The 20,205-nt window shown below is 42.5% G+C and overlaps 2 protein-coding genes across 3 annotated transcripts in view; both read right to left on the bottom strand.

Moving 5' to 3' along the window:
- NRDC (nardilysin convertase) overlaps window positions 1–12,792 on the bottom strand; it is a 30,094-nt gene extending 17,302 nt beyond the window's left edge. Inside the window, exons 1-8 of the mRNA XM_074906219.1 lie at window positions 12,452–12,792; window positions 7,483–7,804; window positions 7,217–7,298; window positions 6,438–6,591; window positions 3,976–4,049; window positions 2,697–2,792; window positions 1,633–1,755; window positions 89–146 (exon numbers count right to left, since the gene is read on the bottom strand). Coding sequence (XP_074762320.1) covers window positions 89–146; window positions 1,633–1,755; window positions 2,697–2,792; window positions 3,976–4,049; window positions 6,438–6,591; window positions 7,217–7,298; window positions 7,483–7,804; window positions 12,452–12,792 — 1,250 coding nt within the window. The remainder of the gene's footprint in view (window positions 1–88; window positions 147–1,632; window positions 1,756–2,696; window positions 2,793–3,975; window positions 4,050–6,437; window positions 6,592–7,216; window positions 7,299–7,482; window positions 7,805–12,451) is intronic.
- A 3,912-nt stretch (window positions 12,793–16,704) lies between these two features.
- The window catches only part of RAB3B (RAB3B, member RAS oncogene family), a 59,425-nt gene continuing 55,924 nt past the window's right edge, over window positions 16,705–20,205 (bottom strand). For both annotated transcript variants that reach the window (XM_074906217.1, XM_074906218.1), the window contains exon 5: window positions 16,705–18,914. In XM_074906217.1, coding sequence (XP_074762318.1) covers window positions 18,727–18,914 — 188 coding nt within the window. In that variant the 3' untranslated portion in view covers window positions 16,705–18,726. The remainder of the gene's footprint in view (window positions 18,915–20,205) is intronic.

Below are 20,205 nucleotides of genomic sequence, written 5' to 3'. Positions count from 1 at the left end.
CAGTAAAGGATATTTTCTTTAAAAACATAATTTTAAGAACAGATAATTTTATAATGTGTCATGCCTTTATGCATCAAAAGAATCTTACTTATTTGGGATCTCGGTGAAGATTTCTGTCACCCACTTTTCCAACGTATCCAATGTTTCTAATAAGGAGAGAAAAAAAGAAAGCTAGAATTGCAATTTCCTGAAGATCTAAGACAAATTCTTTATCTTATCTCACCAGTTCAGTTATTTTAAAGAGGCTGCAAGTCAGTATATTTTAAAATTGCTAAATTCTAAACTGTAAGCTTCAAAGCTGTTCGTTTGAGCCGATTCTTAACACTCACTGAACTGTATCTTTGTTTCATAGCTCTGGGTTATTATATAGTGCTGAAATCTCAGGCTGATACAACTGGGATTTAAAGTTCAGTAGTATCTGGTGTGATTGTACAAAGAAATTACTGACATTGTGATCTACAAAATCACCAGTACTTGGCAGACTCATTTCATCACTATGTCCAGAATATACACATCAGTTTTCACACGCAAACACAGTCCCACAGTACTAAAAATTCCTTCTCCTCATCCTCTTTCCTAAACAAAAAGTGTCATGATTCAGAAGTTTATTGACCAATTGGCAATTGCCTGTTTAAGCAAACATTCAGAATTCCCAGAGTGATGCTGTATATGCTAAACTACAACAACAGAAAAGGCTGGAGGATTCATGGTTTCTTTTGTTTTAACAGAGATAGAAACACAAAGTTGACCTGGCTGGTTATCAGTTACCACGATTTTTGATTTTCTTACCAATCACCAGAAGAAATATTACAATATATCACTATGTAAATGACTATCCAAGAGGCATTCAATGCCCTAAGTAGTTTACAGTCTAGACAGAAAATAAAAGCCTAGGAGAAGAAAAGAATTACCACCATTCTATTATTACCATCTCCATTTTACAGATGGGAATTGCAATCAGTTCTGGCATTCAACAAAAGCCCTAAGCACAAAACTAATTTCAGTACACCCAACCATTTATTTTCAGCACAGGGCTCTACTACATGCTTAACTTCTAAGAAATTTCTTCCTTTTATTCTCAGCAGAAACTACCAAAGTTCTCTGCTGAAATGAAACTCAATTCCATTTGTACAGAATTTTTCAGTCTATGGGGAAAAAACCTTAGAATCCATATTCTTCCTAGAGAAATACGTTTTATTTTAAGACTTCTTTTGAAAGAACCCCAAACAGAACAAGACATCTGGGAGATGCAGTCTCAGTCTCCCCATCATTTTCTGTGGAGGTTCACTGTTGATGGCAGAGAAACCAGCAGCATTAAGTCACTTAAGTGGTCTGACTCTACGTTCCTACAATATTTTTTAAATATATCTTTGAGATTTTACCTTCTGTGTTGATCTGGAACCTATTCAACAGTTTCAGTTCAAAGTTTCTCAAGAAGTGACAGGATGACAATAACACAGCACAATTACTGAGGTCTTGTTTTATTTGCAAACCAGGCTAAAATCTACATATAAATACCTCCTGCAGGACTGGACAATCCACTAAAACAGCTTGGGCTACAGCTGAACTGGTGCCAAAAGCACTACATCAACAGCAGCAATATGCCTGTTTTTAAGGAACAGCTGACATTACCTTTAGATTGGACAACTAAAGTCATATAGTGAGCAGAGTAATGGCGTTGCCAGAAGTCCCTCAGTCTGGTATAGGTATCAATATTATTCATTTTAGGCTCATGTTTGAGTGTATCTGCGTTACCTGTAAACATTAAAAGGTGGTTAGTTATCTAGACACTGGTTATGTCAAGACCAGATATACCGAGAATTTATTTTCCTCTCCTGGCACTAAGTCTAGACGTGGTAAGCACATTAAAAATACCTAACAGAAATCTGGATTTCAAGGAACATTGAATGAAATCTAGTATCTTCCAATTTCTAGTTCCTATTATAAGGAGAGCTGATATCTCTATGAAAAGGAATGACAAAGTCCTCCTGCACTATCAAATCACCAATACCATGTACTGCACAGCTCGTTGTGTGTTGCCAACTATTTCCTCACCAATGGAACTTGCAGAACAGGGGAGGGAAAAAGAGGGAAGTGTGATGCTCAGTATATGTCATTACAGAACTTTATAAAAATAATCTACATTTCAAAGCTGACTAACTCTATTACCCATCACACTGCAATTTACATGCTCACCAGCACCACAAGGGTGAGGGAGCTGGGACTCTCTATTGTCCAGGCAAAGAAGGACAAACTTCCCTTCTGCTCCACTCACATAGCTGTGAAGATCTGCTTCTGCAAGTTCAACAGTGAATTACTTACTTTGAAAAGCCTCCTTAGTCACAAATCCAGAAATACTTTATTTTTCCAGGAAATTTTAATAGCAAAAAACAAGCTTAAGCAAGACAGAGATGACTCAGAGAGCACCACCTTTGCATTAACAGAAAGTTACATGATTATACGCCCAGGGCAACCTAGCTTTAACATCAGCAAAAAGCAGTATGAGAACAAGAAGTATCTTAAGAAGCAGACAGCTGCTTTTATTCCCAAACATTTTACTACAAAATGAACAATTGCTCTAATACTTCTGAGAAAGGCTAGTGTTGCTGTGATAAGATAGTTCACGTTAGTGCATCTTTTAAGTGGTTAAAGGTTTAAGTATTACCACCACTTCATACCATAAATTCAGAACTTACCCCAAAAAAATTTCTTCATAGGATGTCCAGGCCTGGCAAGACTCCCAAACAGCATCTCTTTTCTGTTTGCATCAGAGGGTCTTGCTAGCTGATACTCTGTTAATTTAAAGAATTTGCAGTAGCAGGCATTAAAATTTGAGGTCATGTTCCCACAAAACAAAAACCGCTACAAACTGAAAAGGAGACATACCACACAGATGTAGACTGAAATAGTTTTGGTTTAATGTATGACAAAGTAATGAAATAGGATAAGAAACAGGACTTGCTAGCAGTAATGAATGTAAGTCAAGAGATGAGGAAAACCATAGCTCATTGCTGAAATGTACAGGAAGGGATAAGGAGGGGAAGCATGTAAAGCTCCAGCCTGTCCCACGTGAATCCTCTAAATCTGATAAATTTAATGGGAACACAAGGCTATCAATATTCTACAGGGTCAGAACCTGCAGAAAGGGCCAGAGAACAATTACAAACCTGCTTCTCCTATATATCACAAAGAACAACTCGTAGCCTAATAATGAAATAAGAAATTGAAAGCTGAGCAAGGTCGTTTCAAGAAACACAGTTTTACAATCAGTTTACACTAATCTAAATATGGGATTCTACCAAAATCAAAATTTACCTTCTCCAACTGAATTTCCCTGTTTTTGCTGGTAACAGGAAACATGCACAGGACAGCTGTAAAATAATCTTTTTGGCTGGGTTATTCTGCAGCCAGTTCATCAAGCCGACACAGTTTACTGGGCAGCTCATTACTACAGTGTCAGTACAAGGGAAGGAGTGGATCTGCATAAGGGCAGTGCAAGTGAAGGCATACATTGGCTTCAGCTGTTGAAGAAACCACACTTTAACACAAAAGATAGGTCCTTGTTTATACTGACACTTATTTAAATTCAAAGATCAAATTGCTCAGTTTTCGGTGTCAAAGGACAGATGAAGAAGACTTGGAATACATATTTGAAGCAGTTAGTATATGTGCCAATAACAGTTCTTTTTGAAAACAGTAAAGTTTTATAGGCAGCCTGGAACTGTTCATAACATACTAGAAGATCATTTGAACACTCCACTCGCTTCTATGCCTGGTTCAATTTCCTTCTCTAAAGCAAATTTGTAGCTATTAAGGCATTACAATAAGGAGACAAGCACAGTGACCCTGACTTGTTGTATTTACTCCACAGAGGACTGGAGAGAACACTGGGGCTATGCTGGAGCTATAGGCATGTTGTTCACTGTTCATTTCTTTAAGAATATGGGCTAAATGCACAGAAAAAGATATTCTTACCACTGTCTACAGCCTCGACTTCTCGGTCTATTGCATCCCTGATCATGAGAGGGTGAATGAAGAATTGTGCCCACCTATGAAACAGAAAAATTCATGCGCTTTTCTTCAGTGTCTATTAAGCCAGGGAAAAACCCCAACAATTAAAACCAACATCCACTATTTTTAGTTTATAACGTTGCTTGTCCTACTACAAATTATGTAATTATTCACTGTACTGTCTTAAGGAAAGACAAAAAGCCAGTTTTGTGATAGCATCAAAAACCGAAGGGCAGGGCTCCCGTGCTCCATAGAGTAAGAATGAATTGGTTGCATACAGTAGGGTACGACACTAATGGATGCAGGAGTATCTGCCTTTACATCCCAAGAAGGATCATACCAGATCAGACAAGTGATCCACCTAGTTTGGTTCCTGACTGTAATAGGCACCAGCATCAGATGTCTCAGACTAAATCCTCAGTTGCTCATTAGGAACAACATGACCATAGGGAAAGTTTTGTCCTAACTCCAGGCAACAAATCGTTGATTTATGACCTGAAACAGAAGTTTTTATAGCCAATACAATTTTATTAGCTACTATAAAAGTCAGTGCTGTCATCCAGATACATATCTTCTGTACACAGAGAGAGCAGAGCAATGCAAAGGGACAAATCTGCAAGGAATGGAGGCTCTGCAGAAGGCTGCCAGACAATCTAGTATTTCTATTTTATTTGCTGAGTTTTTAATGATGCACTGAACTTGCTGAAGCAAAAGGTTAACAGTAATTCTATGGCTACAGGACCCAGTACGCTAAAGACTACTGAAAGATGATGTCTTTCAATTTCTTTAGATTCAGAAGTGCTTGAATGACCAGAAATCATCAGCAACATCCATCTATCTTCTCTGTATGAGATACTTTCTACAGAATTCATAATTTCTGTGTTTCACCTCCACTAAGTGAGCTGTTGCAACAGACTGCAATTATATTTTTTGATTCTTTTGAACTTCCAAACATTGAAAAGCTGGACTAATCTGAAAATGAAAGCTGAATTTGGCCCAGTAAAGTAAAATTTAGGTAGTACTCGCTAAAATGTACAAAGACTTGTTCCTGGCATCATCACAGGAATGTATTTTGATCACAGTGGAGTCTACTTTCCTCCTGAGATATTTTATAGCATCAAGAATCCTCAGCTGACATGCCCCTACAAACAATTAATTTCTTCTCACTGAAGGAAACCATGCCAACAGGTGGAGCTCCGTTGTACTAACATATCCCACAGCACAAAACAGCAAGTTAAATACCTTCTGACAAAAAATACTTGACTGAATAACCTGGATGGGGTTAAATGTACCCTTCTGAGGCACATATTGTACCATAACTTTCAACCTTCTACATAGTTTCATTAATTCATCTTGGAACCAAGAAACAAAAATTAAAAAACCCCCACTAACTCTATCCAGACAGATAATTCCAAGGCTGAGTTACTGGGATTCTGGGAGAACCTCTGCTCTGAACAGTTGCCACGCTGCCTAAGACTGCATCCTGTCTTCAATGCTACTAGTTTAAGGGTGGTAAAACAATCAAAAAGCTACAAGCATTAAGACTTACACAGATCCTAAGTACTCACGCAGCAGCTACACAGGAACTGTCTAAAAAACATGAGCCAGCAGTGTGCCCAGGTGGCCAAGGCAGCCAATGGCATCCTGGCTTGTGTCAGCAATAGCGTGGCCAGCAGGGACAGGGAAGGGATCTTGCCCCTGTACTCAGCACTGGTGAGGCCGCACCTCTATTCCTGGGTTCAGTTTTGGGCCCCTCACTACAAAAAGGCCATTGAACGACTCGAGCGTGGCCAGAGAAGGGCAACGGAGCTGGTGCAGGGTCTGGAGCACAGGTCTGATGGGGAGTGGCTGAGGGAACTGGGGGTGTTTAGTCTGGAGAAGAGGAGGCTGAGGGGAGACCTCATCGCCCTCTACAGCTCCCTGAAAGGAGGGTGCAGAGAGCTGGGTTTGAGTCTCTTTAACCTAGTAGTAAGTGACAGGACAAGAGGGAGTGGCCTCAAGTTGTGCCAGGGAAAGTTTAGACTAGATGTCAGGAAGTATTTCTTTACAGAATGGGCTGTTGGGCATTGTAATGGGCTGCCCAGGGAGGTGGTGGAGTCCCCATCCCTGGAGGGGTTTAAGAGTCAGGTTGATTTAGCGCTTAAGGATATGCTGTAGGTGGGAACTGTCAGTGCTAAGTTAACAGTTGGACTAGATGTTCTTCAAGGTCCTTTCCAACCTAGTTGATTCTGTGAAAAAACATTAAGATATCCAAACGGAAATAATATTTTCTTTATAGTCAATATCCTCTCTGGTATTATGAGTACCTGTGGAAGTTCAGCAACAGCCCTGATCACCTCAAAGTGAAGAGCTGAACAGCTACACCCAACTTCCTGAGGCACATATAAACATTTCTTACCACCTCATCACCATTTATGTGAAGTTACCTATCGAGTGCTTCTTTGAAGTACTTCCTCTGCACATCAAACTGGAAGACTGTCCGCTCACAGTCAGTTGAAGCATTGTCACTGCCCCCATGTTTCTTCAGAAACGCATCAAACCCATTCTCATCTGGGTACTTCAGACTGCCCATAAAAACCACTGGAACAAAAATCAGCAAGGTTATCAAGATGACAAGAATACGATGACATTAATTGCAGCTATAGCAACCCCTCTTCAGCTCAGTGTTACCCACAAGTGACCCACAACCCACACGCAGAGGCTAACTACTAAATAGCAACAGACTCTGTAATCTGCCCAATAACTAGTGCAAGCTGCCTTTAGCAGAAGGCCCAGACAGACTGGAAACAACAGTGCCTTTCTAGGCATGATTGGTCCCAATCGGTCAAGAGTAGTATTTTAAGATACATCTCGCCAGAAACATCATGTGATTTCTGTGCCTGTATTACTAATTCATCATCTTTTACTAGAGAGATAAAGGGCTGTAGCTCCAGCCTCGTTTATAAAACCATAGGTAACATGCTTCCCCTCACATTTAATGGATAACAGAAAAGTGTACCTTAATGCACAGCCTGCCAAAGAGTATGAGACACTTTCTCCCATAGTAAGAATATTAAATCAGTATTTTTATAACAACACAAATTTTTTAACTAACGAGAATAAACTCTGGGGTAGCTGAAATGAGACTAAAATACTACAGATATTCAGAGATAGACAGCACTCATTTGGCACTGAAGCTGGTGAAGAAATAGGCGCAGATACATACTATGTTCCAGGAAGTGTGCTAATCCAGGCAGATCTTCGGGATCAGAGAAGCTGCCAACAGCAACGCAGAGGGCTGCTGCAGACTAGAGGAAATACAAAACTCACTAAAAGCTGCTTCAAGAAACACTTCAGGAAAATGACAGAGATATAAATCAATCAGGACAGGCACAATAAAAAGGAGGTCTAGTCTGAATGCCTAATCACAAGGTTTCAGACCATAAGAAAGTTCACTATATATCTTTTCACCTTACAGCTTTAAGTACATACCTGTTTTTCTGTACAGCCTCTCTTTCTTGTCTCTTCCTTTTCAGCTAGCTCTTCTAATTCACTGTCATCAGGATCATTGAAATCCTCGTTATCTCCGTCATTGTCCTCACCCTCATCCCCCTCATCACAGTCCTCATCATCAAAACCTTCTCTACCATCTTCAATCTCAGCTCCAGAGTCATCATCTTCATCACTTGCCTCCTCAGACTCATCATCATCCTCCTCATCTTCCTCCTCTGAAGATAAAGCAGCCGGGGCACCATCCAAGTAATTCAAATCCGAAATCAAAAGTGCACATAAGCCATTTTGCAGCTTGATATACCTGAAAGAATAATTATTTGCAATGAATACGCTCACTTCCCAAATCGGAGTTTTCAGAATTGTGAAAATTATTTACCTGAAAGAATAATTATTTGCAATGAATACGCTCACTTCCCAAATCGGAGTTTTCAGAATTGTGAAAATTATTTCCTATAATAGTTCTGTGCTCTTCAACTGAGATTTCCTAATGAAAAGCTAATGACAGCTAAGGAGGCGAGCAGTTTTGTAGTGGGAAAGTAAAAACACTCTTGAGCTATTCAACAGCTATAGAAATAAGAAAGAAACAATTCAAGGTGGTAGCAGAACCCCTTCTCCCCAGAAGGTCAGGGTCACCGATCTGGGCTTTTCTCTCTTTCTGAAATATTTAAGCTTCTAGCACTCACTCAGAGAAAACTTCCATGTATTCATACCATGCAAATTCTAACAGTCTGTTATGCTTGTCAGGCTCTTGGAAACATTTATTATGTGACAGAATTAAGATCTTTGCCGCTACACAGGCCTCAGAGACTTCATTTTATTTTACTTGATTTTATCAATGCTTTCTATTAAACAGTGTCCACAGACATAACAGGCGTGTGTTAGAAAGGACATACCTCCTCTGCAGGCTTAACAAAATAAATCACAGTGAGTTGGTTGGGTAACTATCAAGAAGCAATATAGACAGATTTTTTTGTGTATGTGTATACACAGAGAGAATTTCTTATGTATGTGTGTGCCCACAAACCCTCTGTCCAGCACCATTCTACAACTTTTTAGACTAAGAACTGCAGGCACCAATGCTCTGCACTACAAGATCTCTCTGTAGTATTTGTTTCCCATCAGATTTGGAATAGAGTGTCACAATTTGCCCAATTAGCCAGAGCACCCCTCCAGGAACTTTCACTGGCTCATACAACAGAAGGAAGAAGTGCTGGATCCAGAAAATACTTGATCCAACCTGAGAACTACTGTGGTAGAGACAGGTGGTATCTGATCCAGGAAAAAAAAAAAAAGGCCAGTATAAAACAAATGCATGGTCACACCCCATGCTGCCAGAAAAAGCCAAGTTACAGAGCAAGTTTATACCAGATCAGAACTTTGCAGTGTGGCCACTGTTATAATTAGATAGCAGAACTTTCAAATGAGATTTCCAGCTCAAGCTCTGTGGTAAGTACCCAAAAGAAAAACAAAATGCATGTTGTGTGCTTTCAAACTCCATGTTTCTCAAATCTTCTTACAAGAAATTTCTCATGTGTTTCATTCATGGTTATCATTATGCAATTTCGATGTTTCCCAGAAATAAAAGCATGTGTTATTATCAATATTCCAATCAAAAATATGAAGTCAGTGTAAGTTTTGCTTTTTACTAGAGCTGCAGGCCACTGGCTATGGCTGTGCAAACTGCAGACCAGCTTGGAAACTAGTTACTCAGGGTACTTCTCTCCCACCTGAATATCACTGGGACATATTTTGAAGAAATGGATAAAGGGGGTGCTGTGACAAGATTTAAGCAGTTCTGAGCCAAAGAAAGAAGCCACTCTCAGACTACCAAGTCTATGAAAAACGCTAAAGAACAAATGGTTAATAGTTATATTAAATTTATGAATTATGACCACTCATTCAACAGGCACTGATAGCACTTACTCAGAGGCACGGTTTCATAAGCATTGACACACGTTTTGCTTGCTGCAGGACTGCTGAGCAGTACAAATCTGTTCCAATTGAAAGCACAAGTGCATTTTTGCTCATTCAAACTACAGCACATAGTGTGTAACTCGCAGACATGCCATGACTAACTGCAGGAGGTACAGATAGTATTAGGTTCACGCTAATGTCTGGGTACAAAGTTAATCATCCACACATTCTGAAAGCCTCTTTGCACATACATATGTCACATTATGCAGTTGCAGCACTTTGAATGCACAGCCGGGGTCCTAAAAACAAACATACTGTATACACAGGCACTTCAGCTCCCGGAGCAACAGCCCCAGACAGCGACAAGTCAACATTGCTACAAGCACATCTTCCAGCAGAAGCATCATCATCTTCACCTCTGCATACAATCGCCGTCTTCAGGTGTTCATGACCCATAAAGAACACTGGCTTCCCAGTGATCAACAGATAGTCATGGAAAGCAGAGAACAAAACAGTCCTATTCTTGCAGAACAACTTGCCATAAAGCTGTTTAGCCAGATGTATCCGGTAGCTCTGGTTGATCCTTTCCACATACCTCCAATTAAACTAATGGAGCAGATGATACTAATTTTACATTGCTCATCTTCAGACTTGTGGGTGCTACATACTAGAACAGAAAGCCCCCAGTAGTAAGACAACAACTGAATCAAGCCACTGTTGAAGGCTATCAGATTTCACTCCAGGAGAATCTAGAGCAGTTTAGGTTATACTGAGCAGAAGCACCAACTGACATGGGTGTTCTTTACTTTTTCCATGTTTCAGTCCAATGGAAAAGAACAAGTGTAATCAATACATAAGTATCAATTAGTATGTAAAATACAGTACAAAAAAATACAATCACGTAACGTAGGAACAGAAGCAAGCATAGTCCAGTTGCTGTTTTGAAGTACTATACAGGCATTGATACAAATAAGGATTAAATCTAAAATTAAAATTCTTAAAAATACTGTTTAAACATCCTGGAAAAGTTTAAAGAGGATTGTTCTCTCACACAGTTTTTTTCTTATATCAATAATTGTTTAGCAGTTAAGTAAATACTGAAATACATATCAATGCATGGTAAACACTTAAAGAAATGTTTTGGGTCATTTGGGAAATTAAAACAAGCAATACAAGCCCATGAGATTCCATATATGAATGAGTTTAAATAAAACATACATTTTGGGAAAGGTAACTTCCCACTCTAATGAAGAAAACCAACTTTCATTATGACAATAATTTTTGTCCCAACAAACTCACTTTTGAAAACACATTCTGAAATCTGTCAGAAATCCTTTGGGTTTATGATCACTGTATTTAAGAAGATAACTTAGTGGAAAATGTTATATTCCAAGACTGATGTCACTATTAAGCCCACTGTGACTGGCCTGCAGTACAAATCATCACTGAGGCATGAACAGAGGAAAAAGCGTATATGCATCATCAAACCACCTGCCATTACATGTACTTATGTGGTTTGGTATGTAGTTAGTAGATGTAGGTAGGCTTTACTTTCATCCATGCTGAAGTTCTCCCTCCTAAGGGTAACATCTGTGTCTGTTCTGTGCAAGGCTCACTTCCCATAAAAGGAAATCACTCTGAAAAGATGTGGCTCTGCTTCCAAGTGAAAAAAAAAATAATCTGTTAAGTGTGGAGAGTAGGATTTCTGGAAGGTGTTGGTATTAGTTTATCTTATGCTATAAGCAAATACTCTCCAATTCTCTACACGCAGAGGAGGTTCCTGAGCCCCAAAATAGCCAGCGATGGTTTTCAACGGGCTTCCCAAACTTCATCACTGTGCTGCTTCAGGCAGTAAAGGCAGAAGTTTCCTAAGCTGACAGTTTCCGTAACCCTGAACTCTGCAGGAAGACGAGTCTCCTGCAAGGTAGCATGAGTAAGATTACCAGCAGGAAAGGCAGGCAGAGATCCAGAGGAAGCAGCAAGGAAGTAGGGCAAGAAGGGAGGGAGCAAGTTTCTCCCTAAGCCAATAGGCACTGTCCTCTTCACGCAGCCAGCAGGGAATTTCCCTGTCAACCAATGTCACTGAAAATCCAAAACTCGGTTCCAGGTTTAGGCAGATTCTCCACTGGCTGCGCAGATTAGACATCATGAAAGGTAAAAAAAAAAAAGCAGCTCTAACAAGGGCTGAACAGTCTTCTGCCTAACAGAAAGAAGTGATAATAGAGCCCCTTCAAGAACGACTGCCTTTACAGCATCCCAAGAGCTCAACCTCTGCTGCCGTTCCCAGTCGAGTCCCTCACTGCCTCACAGAGAGACTGTGGGTGCGCTCAGGGAGGATGATCTTTTTCTGTACTTCTCAGGGGTTTTACTCAGAAATATGTAAATGAAAACACAGGCAAAACGGCAGCACAAAAGTAATTTTTGTCGCAATTTTGTCGCTCAGAAGCATATTTGCGTTAAAACTCGGAAGCTCATCTAAAACGGGAGGAGTAACAGACCTTTTGAAAGTTGGTATCTGCTCTGTAATACTTCAACTGCATTTCACACTTCAGTTTAACGCTTTCGGAACGGAGCTGCCTGGACGAGGAGTGCAAACCAGCAATCCAATATTTCCTCGAAAACACAGTGTCACAGCAGTCTTGGAACAATACTGATTTTTTTCTTTCCGTACAAGCCCCGAGCCCACTACTGTACACAAACCAGACGGCCCATCTCCAGAAGAAACACATCCGTGAACCCCCACGCTCCGTTTGTCACAGAGAGGCCCCTAACTCCCCCGGTCCCCGGCTTCAAGCCCCGGTGCTCCAGGGCCACGGGGCAGGCTGCCGACCAGCGCCGCACGCTCCCGCACCCACCTCCTCCCGCCGCCCGGGGCTACATCTCCGTAGGCAGGTCAGGGCCGGGGGGAACCTCAGCCCACCCCAGGGCTGCCTCAACGGCAGCGGCTCGACCTCCCCCCCACTCTCCCGCCTCTTAAGCCTTCCCAGGCCAGTGGCCTCGGTGCGGGGAGAGGCTCGACACCGCCGGCCCTCACCGGTACTGCTTGGGGTCGCTGGGGGACTTGACGATATCGGGGTCTCCGAGGTTGGCGCCGGGACCGATGTCTCCGCGGTCTTCCTCTTCCCCGTGAGGCGAGCGGCCTCTGGCGTCGCGGCCGCCCTCCCCGGCCTGCTGCCCCACCGCCAGCTCCGGGGAGCTGTAGCTGGACGTCGCCTTATTCCTACCGGGCATGGCGGCGGCCGCAACACACCACCGCGGCTGGGCAACGGCGCTCACCAGCCGGCCGCGCCCCGCCAGGCCGCGAGCCCCCGCCGCCGCCGCCGCCGCCCGCGCTGCTCTGCCCCTCCGTGCGAAGGCGGCTGCGAGTCTGCGCATGCGCCGGCCGCCGCCGGCCGCCCCCGCCCCGCCGCGACCCGTCCGGCTTCCGCCGCACGAGGAAGTAGAACTGACGGCCGCGACGGCGCCGGATCGCACCAATCAGCGCCCGCCGCGGTGTCAGGTGGACGAAACGGACCAATCTCAGACCGTCACTTTGTCGGGGGAGGCGCTGATTGGTGGAGAGGATGATGTTGGCGTGTGAGGGGCGGGGCAAACTATAGATGGGGAGAGAGACGGAAGGAAACGCAGCCCCTTTCGGAAATGGGGCGGAGAGAACAGAGAAATTAGAGGGGAAGGGCCAGACAGGAGAACAGAGCGAGGCCCCGGGAAGGTCCCCCTGCGCCGTCACGCTCCGACATTTACGCCCGCCCGCCCGCCGCGTTACCTGCTCCCCCCGCTCTTCTACTGGAATAGTCCAACATCCGCTTGGTGGAGGCCAGCCTTCATCTCGTCGCCTTTAACTATTGGCCCGAGCAGGTGTCGCTCAGCCCTGACAGGACCAATCAGCTCACGCAAGCTGCCGGCGCTGGGCGCAGTCCCCTCAGCGCGGGGTGTGGCGGAGGCGCGGCCGGCCCTGCCGGAGCAGCTGGGAAACGAGCCGGTGCGGGGCCGCGGCCGAGGGGCCGGCTGTAAGGCCGGCTGCCCCGCCAGCATCGCCGACGGCCGGGCGCAGCTCCGGGACCGGCGCTGACCTCAGCGCCGAAACTTGGCACGAAGAAACGGGAGCGTAGTCATCGGGCTCCCTCAGCGGTCACTGGCAAAGCCAAGCGCTAACCACGTTGAATCAGTTCAGAGAAATAAGACTGTTCTTGGGGTTCAGACCGCCTGGCCGCACTGTTGATTTGCGAGCAAAACAAGCTTCCAGCCGGTATTTGTCAGCACTTGAGCGAACTAGACTTAAAATTTGCAATGTAATTTCAACCAGCACTACTGCGGGGCTTTTGAGAGATCTGGTGACTGGTGATTTAAAAAAATATTTTTCTTCCCATGCTGGTATCCCTAGTATCTTAAAGTTTGTACCTGTGAATATTTAGCAGAAAACACGGAGTTTACCCTTGATACGGGCTACTCCTTGCAGTTCAGTAGGTCTCAGCATTTTCCAATTTGTGAGTCAACTTTTTCCCCCTATGCAGGTGTAGTTCAGACGTGGCAATTTCAAGTCTTGACGACAGGAATGCTGCTTTTCCGCTTGTCCTAAAACTCTGAAGCTGGCATTTCCCCATGGTATACAATGCCAAGATCCTTTCTTATGGTTTGAGAGCTGTTAGGAAGCTTGCTGTGGTGTTTATCATATCCACTTTGCATTGTTCCACATCAGTTTTCTGCTACTCCTGTAATACCAACGCATGCGTGTAGGTACGTTGACCACAAAAGAGAGGATGAGAGCTAAGTCAAGGCATCAGAGGCAAACACACATGAGGGAGGGCTGTCTGAGATACAGGGATGATAATTGAGACTGGACGTCTGCCTGGTAGTTTAGTGCTTTATTTCTCCACAAGATGGAAGCCAACACCCATCTCAGAGCTTCCCCTCTGACTTGAGAACTGCGCAGGCAGTGCTGTATTGTCATGGAGAGAAGCTTGTGAAAAGCAGTCACAACTTTCCTTTCACATTCTAGTACCCCTTTTTTATCTTGTAACCATACTGGTTTATCAGTAGTACTATCCTAGACCAGTCAAATAGAAGGCTCTGAACAAGAGTACATCAATAATTTTGGTTTTGTCTTCGGTCTGTTATTTCCCTTCCCCTGACAGATTTCTGTCTCGCATTCTGCCATTACCTCTTACTGATGCCTGCCAGCAGCTGGTGCCTGCAAGTTGAGGCCTGTAACTCTGGGAGTGTCAGCTCTGTGCAGCTGTGGGAAATTCAATGTGTTACTGGTAAATGATTAAGAGGCAGGTTGGCATTGGCCTGTCAGCCATGCACAGCTGTGGGAGATCCAATACTTAAGAGCTGAATTGACATCAGCTGGTCAGCTCCGCTCAGGAGCTGTTTTGCACAGGCTCAGAGAAGCACCAGCTCTGCTCTGCACAGGCCCCGAGAAGCAGCAAGGCTTTGAGGAGAAGCAGGTCTTGGAAGAAAGCTAAGTCAGCTCTGCGTAGGCCCAGAGAAGGAGAAATGTTTAGAGGAGAAACAGGCCTTGGAAGAGAGATAGGAAACTGCTAGGCTGAGCTAAGGTGGATGGAACTGTTTGTTGGAAAGAGGGTTGATGACTGTCTAGTTGCCGATTTGCTTATTGTGAAGAGCTTGAATGAGAGTTTAAGTATGTATTATTGTATGAGTATGTATTAATGTAAGAAGAAAAAAAGAATTTAAAGAAAATAAACTGCCCCTGCCCTGCAGAAAGAAAGAACATTGTGATATGTGAATTATTTTGGCTGCTACAACTTAGTACAACTCAGTATAATTTAGTTTAATTTGTAATCACAGTTAGTGATTATGTCTTATAGTGAATTATACCTTAAATATCAAGAAATTTTTTTCCTGAACAATGTTTAACTTTGTATTTAACAAGGCCCAAGTGATTAAAATGTACAGATAAAATATCCTAACCTTGAGAATAGATACATCCTGGTAAAAATGCTCACACGGGGCAGATAGAGAACAGCTTGGCTGGACAAGAGTTGGGAAATATCCAAAGAGAAGAAATTGTCCTAAAAAAGACTCGTGACCATAAAAGAGAAAAAGGAGTAGGGGTCTAACTCCCCAAACAACCACTGATGACCACCCAAGACCCCTGCACATGCATAGTGTAGTTTTGCAACGCCAGCATTATGCAAATGTAATAGATAGGCAGAAAGGTGGAGAATTCTTGGAAAATGTATGAATATTCATGTCTTTAAGGGTATATAAAGGATGAATTTTTGGTTTAGTGCATGCATGTTAGGTGGAATGATCCCCCCTGCATCCAGCGTGGCAATAAAGAATGCCTGCCTTCTGAAACTTCAAACTAAGTCTTAGGGGGTTCTTTTGAGACCAAATTTACAGTAACATTACCAGTTAATACAAGTAACAGTTACTATTGGTTGACTGACTCAGTGACGCTGAAATCAGCTGCATACTACCTAAGGCTTTCTCCATATTCATTCACAGCTTTTAATACAAATCTGTGATGTAAAATATATATTAATGGAGAGGTTTGTCAGTTGCCTGTGATGATTTGATTCCTTATTTGAAACCAGCTCTGCAGGATTTCTGCACCAAATACTAGGTTTCTGCATGTACTTAGTATAGGGCAGGGTAGAATTTGTAACTGTCTTTTCCGCTTCCTTGAACTATACTGCCATGTAGCTACTTGCTGGCTCGTCCTGTAACAAACAATTTTGCCCATCCTAGCTTGAAAGGCCTGGAAGGTACTTGTATTCTTCTTAAAAAAACCCCAAAACATCTGACGTGACTAGAAACATGATGGAACACAATTATGTATTGGGTAGAAAAGGGAAAGGTCTTTTTTGCTAGGGGAAAAAGTAAGTAAAACAAAAAAAAAAATTGAAATTCCATTTCTGCTGAATCAATTTTCTTTTACTATTGAGTTGCTGAGCTGAAAAATCATCATTTGCACTGAGGTACTCCATTATACCTGCACAGCTCAAAATCATTGCTCCCTGCTGTGGAATTTTTTACTTCTTTTTGCTAGTTACACAATTTGCCCTAAAATCTGCTTCTGCTACAATTAGAACACTGCACCACGCATTTATTGCCCAAATAATCCTTTTCTTTGCTCTGTTTTAAGTTCCCATAGCAATTCCTGATTGCTGGGCTCAAGGATCATCACCCTGTCAAAAAAGATCAGTGGAGTATTTGAAAAGTATTAAAAAAGAGACCTTTATACCTGCACTCCATTGCCCAATATGCTGGTAAGGCAGCTCACACAAGCTCTCTGGCCACACCCGGTGATGACATTTCTCTTTATTTTGCAGTTTCAGGGGTTTAGATACAATAACCACATTCCTAGCACTGCACAAATTGCACTTTCAGTACTAGATCACACGCACTCAAAATTTGTCACAGGAAAGATTTCTGAAAGCAACATACATAGGGATCAAGCCTTTAGCACAATGAGTTCAAACTATGTCAATATAGTTGCAGTTTTCTCCAGAATACTGTGGGGTTTGTTGTTTTTTTTTTTTTTTAATTTCTTTTTTGTTTGTTTGTTTTTAGAACTACTACACCTTGAGACAAAACAGAACAAAATTACAAAAGCATTCGCTAGTGTCATGAACCAACAAATTACAGTGCAGTGGGCAGATACTCGACTCCAGTTTCTGACACTACAAAGTCTCAGAGGAGTTCATAGGCCTAAAGTAAAGCCATAAAACTTTTCAGAATTTTCACCTTAAGACAGCAAACTCTCCGTTTCCACCTAATTTACATTTACAGACACAATTTGCAATCACTGTTTGGAGCTGGGTGTGTGATCACAAAGGCATACGGTGTAGGTAATTTCACAGATTGGCAAAAGCAGTTCTTCCATATATTTCAGAGAAATGCAAGCTCTGCATGTGGCTTAATGCACACAGAGTTCTACACACAGACATAGAAGTTTTGTCATTTTAGAGATGTTAGCAGTATAATAACATTTTAGATGTTAAGTATTAAAAATTGTTCTTCCCTTCAAAGAATGATGCAACAAAACATCTACAGAATAACTCTTAACAGGACATCTTTGCCATTTTTCATTTGCAGTTATGTTTTATCAGTCTTCCTTTTTTAAGGCTGAATCTGAGACCATAAAAACTATCCCTACACATGCACCCATCCAGCACAAAATTAAAAAAAAAAAAAAAAAAAAATCAACAACAAAATGCAGAAAGAAAATCTAACAATACTGGCACTAATATTTGCCAACACTCACATTTTGGCTCCTGGTATTTTTATCTTTCTGAGACAGTGCTGTTCCAAGTCTTACATGTCAGATTTTGCCTCCAGCTAAGCGTGCAGCAGCCCATTCCCCCTTTCCGCCGCCCTGCCACAAATCCACCATCAAGCAGTTGATCAGAGCAGATCCAAACCTGGAGAGGTAAAACTACAGGATACAGGGGAAGAGCTGCAGGACATTCAGCTCTTGGGCTTCAAGAAACAAACAATTAGGGACAGGAAGGTGCCAAACACCGTGACACCCCCAGCACTCCACAAGCCATTACGGGTGACTCTGGAGAAGTCTGCGGGCAAGGGCAGCCCCTGGAAGGGCTCTTGCTCCTTCACCCAGCACCAGCCAAGAGCAGAGGGAAAGGCAGGTATGGCTGCAAGGCCTTCTCCTCCGCCTCCCCTGCCTGGCAGCTTTGATTCCTCCATGTGCTTTTCCTCTATTTAGACCCTTGACATGAAATCCACCCCCTGCTCCTCTTTGCTCTCTGAAGGACCTCAAACTGTCAGACAGAAATGCACAGTTTTCTTCACCATCCTACAGAAAAACTGAGGTCCATGTCTAAAGGACAGCAACAATAATGCTCAAAATATCTGGGGATTGATTTTCTTTTTTTAAAAATGCAAAAAGAAAAAAAAAAAAAAAAGCATATTCTTGCTTTACAGGAGATTTTCTTCCCTCATTTTCTTTTAGACCTGGTCCCTTCTAATTGGTTTTTATGTTTCCTGCTGTTCTTGACAAAACACCTTTTTCTGCAGTGGAGGAATTTATAATTAAAAATGCAACATTCTCTGTGGAAATAACATTTGCAACACTATACTATTCTTTTTCTTCAGTGTAACGCACATTAACACAAGGTGCACTTACAATATTTATTCAGATTTTTACTTTTTAAATTATTGGATGAAGAAATATAATATTAACACTCTAACACATTAAACAAACATACCAGTTTCCTACAACAGAGACTTCTGCCTTTGGACTACATGATAATGCACAACCACAAATGAAAAGATAAAATTTAGTCAGGAAAGGAGAAGGACATTTCTCAGCAAGAAAGGCCACTAACACGAGCAGTTCTGCTGCGAAGGGGGTGGATTGTCTGTGAGTCGCATGCTCCTTCCAGAAGTGCCCCTGGAAGTGTCTGTTTCTATACTCTCCGACATCTTTTCACAGATTATATCCACCAGACGCTCAAACACCTGCCTTACGTTGATGTTTTCTTTGGCACTAGCTTCAAAATAATCAAAACCTGTGAGAAAAAGTGAAAAATTCGATAGAGACGATAATGGAGACAGTTTTTAAAATACTAACCTTTTTTTTTTTCAGAATTCACCTGAAGAGAACAAGACAGACAATTCTTAAGCTCATTTGATGCCCACAATCTCAGAATACTTAGCAGAAATACTTCTAAAATTTATCAAGCATCAATAAGAGTCAAAGGCTCAAATGGATCCCTACCATAGCCCTGGTAAACACATCTGCAGATGATACAGATCTGAATAAACTCAGGACAAGGAAGTCGAATTCTTCCAATGCCACTAACTGGTAATGTAGGGAGGGGCCTTCCCGGGCTCCACACAACCCTGCGGGACAGGGGCAGGCTTACGCTATGAACTACCACTGCAGAGACCAGAAAGAGAAGAAAGATCGTGGTTGTATTACTTCTGCTGACCAACTTCTGCAATTGTGAGTAAAATGTTCCATGATTTTGGTCCTGGTTTTCCTGTTCTTTGGTTAGGCAGAAGGCTCTTCAGGGCAATTAATACTTTTACGGCACAGAGCACCCATCCTGACAAGGGTCGTTCAACACTGTGGAATTACAAATAACGTTGAGTGCCTCCTACACAGTAATTTCTGTGTCCAGTCACCAGCTACTAGCTGCAGTGATGAGTACGGATTCACAAACACTGACCCTTTCTGATGAAAAAAAACCAAAAAACCAGCAAGGCTGGAGTCACGCCAAGGTGGGAATGGCACACAGACAACTATTCCTGCTGCCTCCTGCTGACATGCGGCACTACACAGGAAGCAGCCTTCTCACAGATGAGCCTGAACCCTGCCTCAGCCAGCAGAAATACACTGAACTGTGAAGCATTTCTTTATCTTTCTAACCCCAGGGGCCTCAAAGGCCAACCATCACTTACAATGGCTGTTGCTTCTGTTCTACCAGGTTATTATATTGCCAACAGCAAGAGCTCAAGCACCACAGAGAGTTTATTTTGCGATAAGCTACATTCTGTTGTGCTTCATTTTGGGGATGTTCGGCATTGCATCATTTCTCTTTGATTCTGCCACAAAGAGAAAGATAAGTCATCTTTACTGATTAGTCTGCCACTGCTGGTAGACTGAGTCACCTTGATGTGTGAGATAACAAGTAGGCATCTCCCCCATTCTAACACTTTTTAAAAATCATGGGACAAGGGGTAAAGTGATGGTGGAGATATTTGCCTCGTTACTAAATAAGGATGGCTGTCCTGAATCAGATGAGGGTTCTATCTGCCCCACTTGTTGTCTTTGATGATAATTAAAAATGTATATAA

This window comes from Athene noctua, chromosome 5 (genome assembly GCF_965140245.1).
Source record: "Athene noctua chromosome 5, bAthNoc1.hap1.1, whole genome shotgun sequence".
Taxonomy (NCBI): Eukaryota; Metazoa; Chordata; class Aves; order Strigiformes; family Strigidae; genus Athene; species Athene noctua.
Note: the sequence above shows the minus strand (reverse complement) of the source record. Positions and strands in the feature narration are given on the sequence as shown.